We start from the raw sequence: 14,083 nt of genomic DNA on the forward strand, positions 1-14,083 counted from the left end.
GAGTGCCCATTTGAGATTTGTGCTCAAGAGTTAAATAAATGCTGGCCTTATCCAGCCGCTTGGGTGCCTGCATAGATGGTTGGAGAGCTGGGTTTAAATAAGATGGGGTGTTACCAAAAGAGTGTGACGGGGAGGGGCAGTAGAGCTCAGAGAGACCAGACGTGAGGGGAGGACAGGGACTAAAGGGTCAGGCCGTGGGGGCAGTCTTGAGAGTGCAGTTCGTGGAGCCACTTAGCTGGAGGGGAGGGAGCACTTGGTGGTCCAGGAATGAGTTGCTTAGCGCAGATTTTGGAGGGAGTGCAGGGACTGGGGGTGACAGCAAGGGCGTGGCCGTGGACCGGAGTGGAGGGACGGGCTGTGGACCTGAGCCAGAAGGGAAGCCAGGAAGTAAAGACCAGCAGGAAACAGGGTCACGTTAGTAGGACGAAGATGGAAGGAAGACCGGAGGTCCTGTGGGAGCAACGGAAAGGTTCAGTCGGATTAATGGAGTCAGGGAGCTGGGAGATGGGATGTTCTGGTCAAAGGGTAGCGTCTCCCTGGAGATGGACAGATGGCTAGCAGCTCGTAAGTTAGCAGCATCGTCCTGTGCGACGGCGGGGCTGGGTTTGCGTGGGTTGATGGTGTCAGGGGAGGCAAAGTTTAGTTTGCTCTGTGATTTAGAATGCTGCTGTGCGTCCTTCCTGTGGCTTCACATCTTCATACAGGGATCCCGTAAGCAAAGGCTTATTGGTTTTCTTTGTTTTTATTATAGAAAATCCCAAATAAATTCAAAAGTAGAGAAAATAAAAAACATGTACCCCTTTGGACCCATTGCCATAGGAGTTGACCCCAGGTTGAAAAACCATCGCTTTGTGCTGTTCTTGTTTCATCTGCCCTCTCTCTGTTCACGTGGGAAGCCCGCGTGTTACTTGAGTCGGGTTTTGGACAACTACAGGTCACATGTTAGATGTTAGAAGTCTCACCAGTAATGTAGAGTCTGTATTTATTCAAAAGGAATAAATATATAATGTGATTGTCCTTTAGTTTCCAAAGCTGGTTCCTTTGTATTTTGACTGAATGATAGTTTATAAAATGTTTGTTTATTTGGTGACAGGCCAGGGCATCTACCTTAGCCCCATCATATGGGAAGAAAACAGATGCAAAATAGTGTTAGGTGACGTACTTGCCTGAAGTGCCAAGACTAAGTGAGAATACATTTTTAAATCCCCCTTTTGCCTGTCCATTCTTTCAGTTGAACTTCATACAGCGACTGCCCTTCCTCTTTGCAAAGTCATCACTGTCCCACCCCCACGCCAAGCATGCTTTCTTACCAGCCCGTTTCTCTCTCGTCTGTCGTCAAGCGCCAAGAAGACGTCATCCGAAATCTTGGCTTTGGGCTGTTCTCCAGCACTGTGCCCTTCTGCAAGCCGCTTTCTTCACCAGTCTGGCTGTGAGATGTTAGTTGCTGGGCGGTGGTGACAACTCCGGGTCTGTGGGCCTCTGCAGTTCTTGTGTGGAGGTCATGGCCTCGTGCAGAACAGCACAGACGGGGCCGAGCCCTGCCTGCTCGGCTGCTGGCTGAGCACGCACGTGCATGTGCGTGTGTGTCTGATGTCCATGCTGTGTGTGTAAGTGAATTTATCTCTCCTGCTGAATCAAGATGATTAGTCTTGATTTCATATCAGCCTGTATTGAACGTAATCCAGCTCAGAGTCCGCTTTCTAGAACGTGAGTTGCAGCTTCCCGACCTCCGCCTGTATGGAAACAGCTGGCGTTCCCGTGACGGGGACGCTGCCCTCCGTGTGCAGCCCTCTCGGGCCCTCCCTTCACCAGCGCCTGCCTTCTGGAGACGGCTGCTTCTGCTTTGAGAACAACCATGGGATCGTTTTAACAAGAAATCCATTAAAAAACTAGAGGCCACCTTTTCTTTTTCTCAAGCAAAATTGTACTTTTGGTCAGCTGTGTAAAAGGAAGTAATATATAAAGGGCATATACAAAGGCATGTTAAATAATCCGTATTTCTAAATCGACATTCGATCCTCTCTCCCAGCACAGCATCACGAGCTGCTTCCCAGGGCAGAGAGGCTGAAGTTGGGGGAAAAAGTCTATGTCCTCAGTCTGTACCTTCCTCTTGACCTTTGCCCCCTGTCTTGTGACCAGAGTGGCTCCTGCCCCTGCAGGCAGACCTGCCTGGAAGCGGAGTTGAGGGGACAGCAGTAGGCTGTGCCAGCCAGGGCGCCCAGTTCCTGGAAGTTCTGCCTCTGGGCGTAGCAGCATTTGGCCTGAGCAGCCCTCAAAGGAAAACAAGCTTCCTGCCAACCCGTGAATCCTGTGTCCCCGTCTCTAAATCCCCTTTCCAATGCCATGTCCCGAGCATTTATTCTCCAGGACACAGTTTCCTCACACTTAGTTTTTTACTTTCTTGAATCTCAGCATCAGTTTTTTATTAGCTAGTCTCTCAGTTCTAACTGTGCTGAGAGGTGGGTGCTAATTCACATATTCTGTGGTGTCACAGGGCTGACAAGCTGCAGGGAGAGGGGAAAGGCCCTTTTCCGTGGAAGGTGGGATGTGAGGCAGATGGGCTAGATTTCAAGTGTTTATTCTCTCAATTCTCAACTGAACTCTGACTTGCAGGTCGAGTGCGCTGACCGCTGGGCCTGCCCCTGAGGTCGCAGGTGCAGAGTCTGAGCATTGCCCTTGGCAGTGTCAGAAGGGGTGTGGGATGTCCCCTTGGAACGTGAGATGTAGGGTGAGTCTGGAGTGAGAGTCAGTCTTGGGAACACTGCACGTGGGGGCTGTAGGATTTTGTAGCTTGCTACAGAGCCTGAGTTTACAGCCTCCTTTATCTGCGCGGAAGGTCGGGCAGGTGCCTTGTTAGGTAAGGCTGCAGTGGTGATCCTTTTTGTCTGTTTGCCTTTCTTGTCTTTGCTTGGTCATGTGGAAAATTTGCTGGAGTTTCTCTTGCTTTGTCTTTTTTTCTTCTTCCTGCAGAATGTACATTACCCTTCCCACCCCCGACCAGGCTGGCTTGTAGAGGCCTCTCAGCGCTGTACCTGGAAGGAGTGGCAGTGCCCGATTCCTCCTCAAGAGGAACTCTGGCGGGAGGTCACGTGGGAATCCCATGGCTGAGCTTGGTGTGACGCTGTCGCCTTCTGAGCAGAGTCCTCCCGAGGCCAGTCTGGATGAGTGCCCTGCCCCTGGCTGCCTCACTTCCCCGTGAGGGCTCTGGAGGACACCTGTGGAGTTAGCTCTGAGGAAGGACCAAGCGTGACTCTCTCTGTCTTCTGCTCTCCCCTGCTGTCCAGAGACGGCGGCTGTGCGGCCTTCCCTGCCCAGGACTGGCGGGCCGGCGGGGAGGTGCTGGCTGTTGGGGGACTGCACTCTTTGCGTGTGCCGTGGAAAAAGGAGCAGGAACGAACGTCTGCTCTCTATTAACAAATGTTTTTATCATGAAAAATTTCAACCATACTCAAAGGTGGAAAGGCGATTTTATTCATCCATTTATTTCTCACCCAGATTTAGCAGTTACAGTGGTTTTGCCACATTTGCCTTGTCTGTCCTTTTTGTTTGTTTGTTTGCTGAAGCATTTTAAGACACATGAGACATTATGTCATTTCACTCCTATATACTTCAGCATGTCTCGCTAAAGCTGTAGACATTGGTTTCTATGGCTACGGTGACATTATCAGGCAGTTAACAATATGCCTTTGTAATCTGATACCCCTTCAGTCCCTGATGTCTGCCCCTAATCACATTTCCTCTGCGTCTGTCTCCTTTTAGTGGTTGGTTTATTTGCATCAGATTCCAAGAAGGTCTTCCTGTTACATGTGATTGTTCTGTCTCAGGTCTCTAGCACTCCTCTTTTTTCCATTCTCTTTCCTTCTTGCAAAAACTAGGGCAGTTGTCCTGTAGACGGGCTGCCTTTCCTACCTTTTGATATTTTGCTGCTTGCTTCTTAGTAGTTCCTCTTTTCCCGCAGTTCCTTCAAGTAGAAATTAGCTCCAGAGGCTTGATTAGATTCTGGTTCAGTCTCTTGGTAAGAATGTCTCCAGGTGGTGCTATGTGTTTCCCACAGAGTCACTTGTGTGTGTCTGTTCCTCTTTGAGTCATGCTAAGATTGACCAGTGGTTCAGGTAATGACAGCCTGGCACTGTCAAGTTCTGGATCAGCCTTCTAGTTCCCGTTTTCACAGATCGTTTATCATGGTCTGAATCAGGTGTGTCATGAGGGGTACACATACATTAGCTGGGTTGTGTCACTGTCTTGATGGAGAGTTCATAGAGGAAACATAGCGTAGATGCTACATTATTTCAGTTGCCAATTTTCAAGGTAAAAAGTTGGTGCCCTGGTTACCTGCAGTTCTGTCCGGTGCCTTGGGTCTCTCCCTCTCTTTGCCTCTGTCTCTCTGTCTCTTTTCTCCCCGTCCCTTACACCGATTAGGAACTCCGGGCATTTGTATATTTAATGTGTCTCAGTCGATTACATTTTTTATTCCCTTTGATGCTCAGTTACATACATTGGCTCTGTGTTGCTTGGGCATGTGGCTCTTGCTTTCTGGCATAACAAGATGTCCCAGGCTCATTTTGTAGGTGCTGCTCTGGCCTTGCAGCCAGCCTTTTATCGAGGATCCCTTGCCCTCCAAGAGGGGAAGGGGGATCTAGATGTGCTCACTGCTGTCTGTTCTTATTGCTTCCAGGCCTTTTTGGTGACAGAGCTTTAAAAAAAATGAATTCAAACTGATAATTTCTAAATGAAATTTTATCTTACAGAATTTTTTTCTTAACTTTGATTTTATACTTACATCTTATTTTTCTTACATTGAATCTTGGTTCCTAACAACATTAATTATTTATTTACATTATCCTGCTTTATAAAAACATAGCAGTGTTATAACTAACAGTTAAACTATTGAAAGAAGTTTGATTTGTTTGCAGCTTTTTATTTGTCAATAGAATGTGTTCTTCTGTGTATGGACAATCGGTATACTGTGCTCAAAAGCCATTTGTGGATAGGTCCCTAACATGAAAGTTAAGGTTCCTTCTCTTTTGTTTTAAAATTTTAGGGACTTGTTTTTATTTAATTATATTTCTTGATGATATAAACATTTATGTTTCCAAAGTCAAAACTGTATAACAGAGTTTTTTTAGAGAAGTCTTAACTTCATTCTTGTCTCCTTCCTCCCCCATAGGTAATCATTAAATTTTGGATTGTCTTTCACCGTGTTTTTTTACACATATAAATATGATATGAATACATTCATATTCCCTTCGATTTTTGCTCAAAAAGTAGCGTAAAATATTTACTGTTCTCTTCCCTAAGAAGCAGACTAGCGAAAAAGAATATATACTATTCTGTACCTTACTTTCTTTTTACTTAACAGTATGACCTCAATTTACTGTCCATATCAGTGCCTAGTGCTCTTCCTCATCCTTCTTTGTTTTTAATGCCTACTCAGTGTTTCCCTGTGAGGAGGTACCGTAGTTGATTCAACTAGTCCACAAGGGGTGGGCCTTGAGTAGCCTGCAACTCTGCTGTGACAGGCAGCTGCCTCAGTGGATAACCTGGTACATAACTCATTTCCTATTTTTGCCAATGTATCTTTGGGATAGATGTCTGGAATTACCATTACTAGGACCAAGAATAGATGCATATATAGTATTTCTAGACATATGACTATTTTTGCTGAAATTTTGGACATCTAGTTGAATTTCATAATTCTAACACTTCTACCTAGAAGCAGTCCAGTTTATTTGGCCATTTTAATGTTAAAGAAATCTCTACAGTCACCCATGCGTGCTGTCTTTGCATGGAACGTATTATCCAAAGTGTTAAGAAGATCTATCGATTTCATTTAGTGAATAAAGCATTACTGTGTATAGAGTACAAGAAATGAGAAGATTGCTGAGACATGGTCCTAAATCTCAAAGTTTCAGATTGGATATTTTGGGATTTCTTTTCTTCTTTTATCTCCTTTTCATTCTATTTGTTGTCTGTTTTGTCCCCTATAGATTATCAAAAGACAGGCAATAAGGTGCTGGGAAATGTACCAGAATGAAGCAGGATGTACATCTGTGGGGTGAGAGAGGGTGTCCTACAGTACTGTGCACACTTGCTCAGCAGTGTTAATTGTCACCTCCTGTCTGCCAGAATATCACAGTGAGCAGCACACATAGTTCCTCCCTCGAGGCACTTACATCCTAGTACAGGAGACAGGTGAAAAACCAGGAACAAATAAGATAATTCCAAGTTGTATGTGCTTTGAAGGAATCAAAGATTAAAATAGAATCTAGCCAGAGGCCTTCTTTAGGTAAGGGAAGGGCAGCTGACTTGCAAAGCCTCGTACAAAACTGGGGAGGGAGTGGTTCAAGTTCCAGGAAAAGCATGTACAAAGGCCCTGTGGCAGGAAATAGCTTAGGGTGTTGGAGAGCTGAAAATAAAAGCCAATGGCAGGAAGCACAGTGAGTGAGGTGGGAGAGGGGACCAGGTCATGCAGCACCTTGGTTTTTCAGTTAAGGATTTGGATTTTATTTTAAACACATCAGGGGAAACCACTGGGGATGATTGAGCAGAGGAATGACATTTGATACTGACATGTCACATACTCATTCTTTCTATACACTAGAAGGCAACCGAAATATGATGTTTTATCTCCAAAATCTGAAGTTCATTATCTCCAAAAGTAGCAACATTGTACCTTCTGAAGTTCAAAGTAGGAATAGTTTTCCTTGTTTCTTTGTGCAGGACAGCTGCTTTTCATACTCACATGTGGGTCTTTGGAGGATTTTTTCCTCTTTCAATAATATTACCCTTGATGTTGTTCAGGTAATCACAGTGAGTGGTTGTAACTGGATTATATACTTGGGCTGTAAACAGGAGCATGATATCTACAAATTCTTTTCTTCAGACTTGCAAATCCAAGAGACACATCTTTCTGGAAGATAAGAGAGCATCTTCCTCAAAATCAGAGAAGGTTTGTGTTCCTGCTGTCACATTTGGAATTACGGAATCCACAGCAGCTTTCTGGACAAAATTCAATTTATTTTTTTTTATGTTTCTGTTACAGGACACTGGTGTGATACCTATGCAGGCACTTCCCTGAAGCAAGGCTCACCACACCTGGCCCCAAGGAGCCTGTTTCCTGGAAAGGCTTCCTGTCTGATGTGCAGGGGTCAGGATGCCGTACTGACTGCTCAGGGGCTGGCTGCAGAGGCTCAGGACCCACCAGCGGGATCTCACCCTCAGGCACAGGGGACACACTGTACAGTCCTTTTTCTAGAAGTGAGAAGTACAAGATTACTGTGCAAGAAGAAGATTCCAGGGGCTTGAAAAGGCAAAGGTTTGCACCTTGGGAGCCCCTTGGAATGTTGACAACTCAGGATCTAAAACGAAGTTCTACGTTAATGAATTATAAAATTCATGTGGAAGTAAATGTCACTTTATAATCAATAATAGTACTGAGTGAGGAACACTATGCAGGAAGAAACCTTCCATAGAAAGACAGGCAGGGAAAAGCTTAGGCTGACCTTGAACTTACCTAACAGAGCGAGCCTGAGATAGACTGCCAAGATGGCCAAATAAGAGACTGTACGAAGTAACAATTCTGTAACTATAGTAGTTGTAAGGAAGTTTTCTCCTCCAAATCACGATACCAAATAGGAAAAATGATCTACAAGTGCCCCATGTGTAGGGAATTTTTCTCTGAGAGAGCAGATCTTTTTATGCATCAGAAAATTCACACAGCTGAGAAGCCCCATAAATGTGATAAGTGTGATAAGGGTTTCTTTCATATATCGGAACTGCATATTCACTGGAGAGACCACACAGGAGAGAAGGTGTATAAATGTGACGATTGTGGTAAGGATTTTAGCACTACAACAAAGCTTAATAGACACAAGAAAATCCACACAGTGGAGAAGCCCTATAAATGTTACGAGTGTGGCAAAGCCTTCAATTGGAGCTCCCATCTTCAGATTCATATGCGAGTTCACACAGGAGAGAAACCCTATGTCTGTAGTGAGTGTGGAAGGGGCTTTAGTAATAGTTCAAACCTTTGCATGCATCAGAGAGTCCACACCGGAGAGAAGCCCTTTAAGTGTGAAGAGTGTGGCAAGGCCTTCAGGCACACTTCCAGCCTCTGCATGCATCAGAGAGTCCACACGGGAGAGAAACCCTATAAATGTTATGAGTGTGGGAAGGCCTTCAGTCAGAGTTCCAGCCTCTGCATCCACCAGAGAGTCCACACTGGAGAGAAACCCTATAGATGTTGTGGGTGTGGGAAGGCCTTTAGTCAGAGTTCCAGCCTCTGCATCCACCAGAGAGTCCACACGGGAGAGAAACCTTTTAAATGTGATGAGTGTGGGAAGGCCTTCAGTCAGAGTACAAGCCTCTGCATCCACCAGAGAGTCCACACAAAGGAGAGAAACCATCTCAAAATATCAGTTATATAAAACATTTTGCTAAGAGTTAAAAATCTTAAAACCCATAAGTGCCACTAGGAAGGAAACCCTGTATATACCTACATTGACCCAAGAGATATTTACAGCAGTCCCTAGGAGAACGTTCTTTTTGATGAGGCATACCTGAGGTTGATTTTTTGATTCATGCCAGGTGCGTTCCACAACTTGACTTTGGAGACGGCCTCCGAATGTCTGCCCAAGACGGGCTGCCAGGTCCCAGTCGTGGATTCTGGCACAATGCCTCCATAGTTGAAATGCTACACAGAAAACCATGGTCATTGCCTGGCATCCCGAGTCACCTTCTATCTATGCTTTACATGAAAGTTTTCCCAGATGACCCCCTTCAGGAGCTCACGCCCTTCCTTCCTCTTGATTCCGCACACTGGTGATGCATTTGAAAACGGACAGCTCCCACGAAGATAAGTGTTCTGGCATTTCTGAGGTTACCACTTGGTTTATCTTTGCATACATCCCTGTGTATCTTTCCATAAATCCTATTGTTTCTGAATCCACTTTACCTCTATGTCCTCAAAATGCCCGTAAATATCCACCCCTTCCTAGATGGCATTAAATCTCACTTTAGATTTTAGGTGACTCATAACATCCATTCATTGGCCTGTCAGAAAAATCACTGGCAGACATACATGCCCTTGAACTTTTCTTGAATGTTTTTTATTTTTGTGGATTCTGCTAATCACTGTGTCTCCATGTTAGTCAGACTTAGTTTCTAGTGGCCGCATCACATATTTTTAACTTGAATTTTTTTGGAAATAGCTGAATGTAAATAGGGAGGAAGAAACAGCAAGCAAAGTGAGAACTTTCTTCCAGAATTTCCCTCTCGGGCTCCTTTTGTAACGCGTGGAGCTCCTCCCTGGCCAGGGAGACATTACGGCAGGCGGACGGTGGAGGAGTCACTAAGGATACTTGGTCTCTGTGTGAGCTTGGGAGTAATGTGTAGGAGTCCTTAGTACCCTCCACTGAGTACTGCGTGTCAGTTCCTTTTTAGGCGTGAACATCTTATTAATCCATCATTCTTTTCTTTTCTTCATTCATTCAGCAAATATTTATTTGAACACCTCCTATGTGCCAGGCACTGTGCTAGGTGCTGGGAATACCACTGACTAGGACAGACGAGGTCCCTGCTCTCATGGAGTTTACTTCTGGTGGAGGAGACAGATGATAAGCAAGTAAACAAATAACTAATGTAGTTTGAAATAGTGATTAAGTGCTATGAAGAAAATAAACTAGGGTGAGGATTTAGCGGTGGGGTGGGCGGGGGTGGGGCGGCAGTAGCTAGCGGTCAGGGAGGCCTTTCCAAGGGTGGCGCTGGGGCTGGGGCCAGAGGAGGAGGAGCACCCGCTGCAGAGCACAGGCGTGTGCCTGGGGACAGGAGCGCCCGTGTGGAGGTGGCGGCGGGGAGGAGGGATACTGAGGTGCTCAGCATCCTTTCATAGGGCTTTTTTTTTTTTTTTTTTGCTAGATATTAAAAACTCATGTGGAGGAACTCAAGGAATGTTTAGAAGACCAAAAGTCCCCAATGACAGGAAAAAAAAAAAGCAACCAAGTTTTGTTTCTCTTCTCATTCCTATTTTCGTTGATTTCCCACATGTAGTCCTTTTGCTCAGGAAGTCTTTGGGGAAATTAAGGATCTTTGAAGCTCTGAAATGGGTGATCAGGTTTTATGGTATCTGTCAACTGTCTCAGAGGCTGGAAAGTGAACTAACTCAGAATAGTCACGGAATGTTGAAACAAAGCTGGATTTTTCTCTCCATGTTTGAATTAAGTTCTTCTGTTTGACTGGAAGGGGCTTTTGTATAACTAAACCTCAGCGCATAAAGGAGATTTGAAAGGATCATGATTTAGTGGGTGGGCCGTGAAACTAGAGGTGGGATTTGGGCATAAATTTATGAGTATCTGGGTGTTAATGCAGACGTCTCTGCTGACAGCCTTTGGCAAGTCACGGCGCAGCCTCCCTCCTTCTCACCGCGTGAGGGCCGGCTTGGTTATTTGCTGAAGCCCCTTCCAGGCCAGAATTCCACAAGTACGATTTACTGTAGTGTCTTATCACTCTTTCATGTCACAGTAGTGTGGAGCATTAGAGAAAAGCCTAGACTTTTAGTTGATAGAGAGCCAGTTGAAATATCATTGATAGAATTTTAGTTTTAGGAAACATTGGTTTGATTTCTAGCTTTATTACTATTAGGTATGTGAGTTTGGGCAAATCGCTTAATCTTTGAGTCTAGTTTTCTCTCAAAACGAGGACATTAGGCTAAATGATTTCCGAGTTTCCAGCTAGTCCTAGAGTTCTATATTTCTACATAGTTGAATTATTTTATCATGCTGTTACTGGGGAATATGACTAACCCTTTTGAAGCTACTAATTTTATGTCGAGCTTTAAAGTCCATAATTGTTATCTTCAGAAAATATTATTTGACCTACAGTATGTCCAAATCAGTTTAATAAAATCACTTTATAACAGGGTTCTGTGCTTGACATGTAGTTGTGTGAATTCAGTGGTTTGTGCGTGTGTGTGGTGGGGAATGGCATGTACGTTATGCGTAGGGTGACTGTACGTTATATTGTCCAAACTGGGCACTTGAGAGTAGAGGGAGAGAGGTGATGCTGATCCTTACGTCTGGACAACAGGCCTGAACTGGAACTGTCCCAGGCAAACCAAGGTGTGAGGGCATCTTGGCCCAGAGGTCACAGCCAGGCAGTTAACAGATGACTGAATTAGGTCAGGAGTAATTCAGAGTGGAGGTCTGTGGCAGACTGGAGAAAGCACACCCCGTTGGTAGGACAGCTGCTTCTGCGCAGCTGTTTCTCTTTGTTTTCTCAGTAGAGTACAGGCCTAAGTTTCCTTCCTATTTCTGCTCTTTTAAGAAGAAACCAACCTAGATTTTTACACAAAGTTTAATGATATTAAGATGTTGGCAACTAATTCATGTTCCCTGTGCAACCCATGTCGGCCATTTCCGTCTCCCTGGGGCCCCTACACATTTGTTCCCTCGTCAGCCTGCTCTGGTCCCTGGCCGCGGCAGCCCACCCGTAAGGCCTGAAGGGCTCCTGGCTGAAGCAGTGGCCCGTGTTCTGTGCCGCAGTCTGACAGTGGCTGTGGTATCTACTAGCTGTGAGGGGCACGTCTGCATTTTGGCTCCACCGCGGGTGGGAGCAACCCTAACTAGCCTTTCTGATGTGAGCAGGGTGGGAAGGAGAGGTCACCTGTGATGGGGTCACTCCTAGTGCCCACTAGGGTTTAGAGAGAGGGAAGTCAAGAATGACTTCACGGTTTCTAATTCAGGAGCCTGAATAAATGGCGAATTGCATCTTTCAGATAGGAAGGACTCTTCACATCAGAGCCCAGCGTGCAGCCAGTGCCACGTGGGGACGTGGGCACAGCTCATCAGGCCGTCTTGGAAGTTGTAGAGGGATTCCTTTGTGTTGCGTGAGCTGGGACACATGGGCCTTCCAAGGTACCTTCTAACTCTTGGTTCTACTCCACAAAATTTAAAAGTATTTATCAAGCAGTCCTTCTGTATGATTTGCTGTTACTCTTAAGAACTTGAAAAAAAGAGGTGAATGGAAAGCAGATGTCAGAAGCAGCTGGGAGAAGTACTCAGTGGTAAAATCAAACGAGGGAAGAGGTGAGACAGGTCGATACCACTGTGGGCAGGAGCCAACTGTAAACGGCATAGCTAAGCTGAGCTGTATGGGTTCGAGATAAAAAAGGAAAAGTGAAGATGATACATAGCACTTAGTCTGACCTAATGCAGTTTTTAAATTTTTCTGAATCTCAAGTTGCTCATTTGTAGAATGGTTTTGAAAATACCTAACTTGTGCGATAGGTGGGAGAACTAAATAGAAGAAGCATGTATAAAGTGCATAGCATTCAGCAATATAGTAAAAATTACTACTCCCAGTTGCCTGTTGACACGTTGAGTGCCACACTAGAAGCAAAAATTTTTTCCTTAGGGCCACGGCGTTTTATTATGAAAATAGAATAAAAACTTCAAAAACAAAACGATCCTTTCTAATTTAATGAAAAACTGGTCATTTTTTATTGTTTTCTGTGCGTGAGTTATATGCAACTTGAAAAGTAGTTCACACGGCTCCCAAGGTGAAGAGACATGTGAGTTACATGTGCTTCACAAGCTCTGGGCTCAAAACTAGCATGAGTTAAATACAACTCACATGGCAGTTAATGTGTTCAGGAAGACAAGTCATGTTATGTGGAGTTCTTTTTGTCCCGCTGAGCACTGTGATGGCTTTGGTCATCTAAAATTGGGGGTGGGACCTGGAGAGAGCTGAATTATGCCAGGTAATAAGAGAGAACTTGAATCATCTGAGACAAGAAAACAGAGGACAGACTTGGAAAGGGAGGATGGAGGGAGCCGGTGGGCTGGGGTGGTGTAACGTCGTCGTGGGCTCTTGTGTAGGAAGCCTTAGTGGCCAGGGACTCTGGGCGAGTGGATTTCTTATGGAAACTGGTGGAAGGACTGAGTGCTGTGTCCAGTCTGAAATGGGCAGAGCATGAGCACCACAATTAAATAAATGCGGGAGCCGGGGCAGGGTGGTCATAGGACAGTGAGCTCCAAGGAAGACGCAGAAGTGTGGGAGAGCATGTTTGCATGGGCCGTGGAGCTAAAGGAGTTTTGAGCCAAGTTTATGCAAACCACTAAGGGGCAGGCAGGCCTTGCTGGGGTACCTTTGTTACCACCCCAGTGTACATAGGTAATATAATCTTATCATATGTAAATTAGCACTTACTAATTACTGTTGTTTTGGTTATTCCCATATTATATTTTGAAGTATCAAAGGACACATGAACAAATCCAGAGATCCTAGGGCGTTTTGTTTGTACTTGCCAGTGAGAACTTGGCCTACATCTCAATGGACGATGACTACTATACCAAAGCTGTTTTATTGTTCAGATTTAGGCATATGCAGATAAAATACATTTTTAGAGTAACAATATATATAGATTTCTCTTATTTTTAGCTGAATGTGTGTATTTTATAGACGCGGTTTTATGTGTACCCTGCCAGTTACACTTCCTGCTGCTGCTGGAAATGGCTCACTCGGAGACTGACTGTCCCTCCCCCGCCAGTCCTCTGTGGGCCCTGGTCCAGGTCCTCCCTGCGTCATGAATTATGGTGGGAGGTTGTGTTCAGAGAGTTTAAAACCTAGGATCTGTAGGCGGCTTTCAGGGAAGTCTAGAACCTTATCAAATTGTGCACAAAATTGTGTGTGTATTGGTGTGTACATTTTTCTAGGAAAGGGGCTTTCCTTAAGTTTGTGACTCTCACAGATAAGGAGTGCTGGCTGAGGAATGCCTTCTGATCCAGCCACGCAGTTACTCATGGAACGGGCCTCAGGCAGAGGGGTGCCTGGAGTTCCAGACAGTCGTGGGTCAGTGGAACGAGTGGTGATGGGTATGATGAATGGAAGAAAAAATAATGCTGTGCTATGTTGTGAAGAAAGGAAAAGACATTGGCATAAAATGGAAAGATCCACACGCACGTGTTACACTGGGCTCAGTGGGTAAGCCGTGTGATGGTTTAACGTGCTTAAAAGAACAGTTACGTGAACAATGTACAAAGTCTGTAGGTGAGGACAACTGGGTCTTCAGAGGGCACTGGCTGGGAGT

The 14,083-nt window shown here is 45.1% G+C and overlaps 1 protein-coding gene and 1 long non-coding RNA gene across 13 annotated transcripts in view; both read left to right on the plus strand.

Moving 5' to 3' along the window:
- Positions 1-9,514, plus strand: part of ZNF664 (zinc finger protein 664) — a 34,424-nt gene extending 24,910 nt beyond the window's left edge. For 10 of the 12 annotated variants that reach the window (XM_045534995.1, XM_045534998.1, XM_045534996.1 and 7 more), the window contains 2 exons: positions 6,884-6,949; positions 7,043-9,234. In XM_045534995.1, the coding sequence (XP_045390951.1) occupies positions 7,641-8,426 (786 nt within the window). In that variant the 5' untranslated portion in view covers positions 6,884-6,949; positions 7,043-7,640 and the 3' untranslated portion in view covers positions 8,427-9,234. Of the gene's footprint in view, positions 1-6,883; positions 6,950-7,042; positions 9,235-9,492 lie in introns of those variants that run through there. The other 2 variants (XR_006730749.1, XR_006730748.1) reach the window with 2 other exon arrangements.
- A 69-nt stretch (positions 9,515-9,583) lies between these two features.
- Positions 9,584-10,917, plus strand: LOC123626134. Its single transcript, XR_006730755.1, has 2 exons — positions 9,584-9,622; positions 9,916-10,917. It is a non-coding gene; the product is annotated as an uncharacterized LOC123626134 (long non-coding RNA).
- Positions 10,918-14,083: the final 3,166 nt, after the last annotated feature.

The sequence above is a fragment of the Lemur catta genome, chromosome 21, assembly GCF_020740605.2.
Source record: "Lemur catta isolate mLemCat1 chromosome 21, mLemCat1.pri, whole genome shotgun sequence".
In the NCBI taxonomy this organism is placed as follows: domain Eukaryota; kingdom Metazoa; phylum Chordata; class Mammalia; order Primates; family Lemuridae; genus Lemur; species Lemur catta.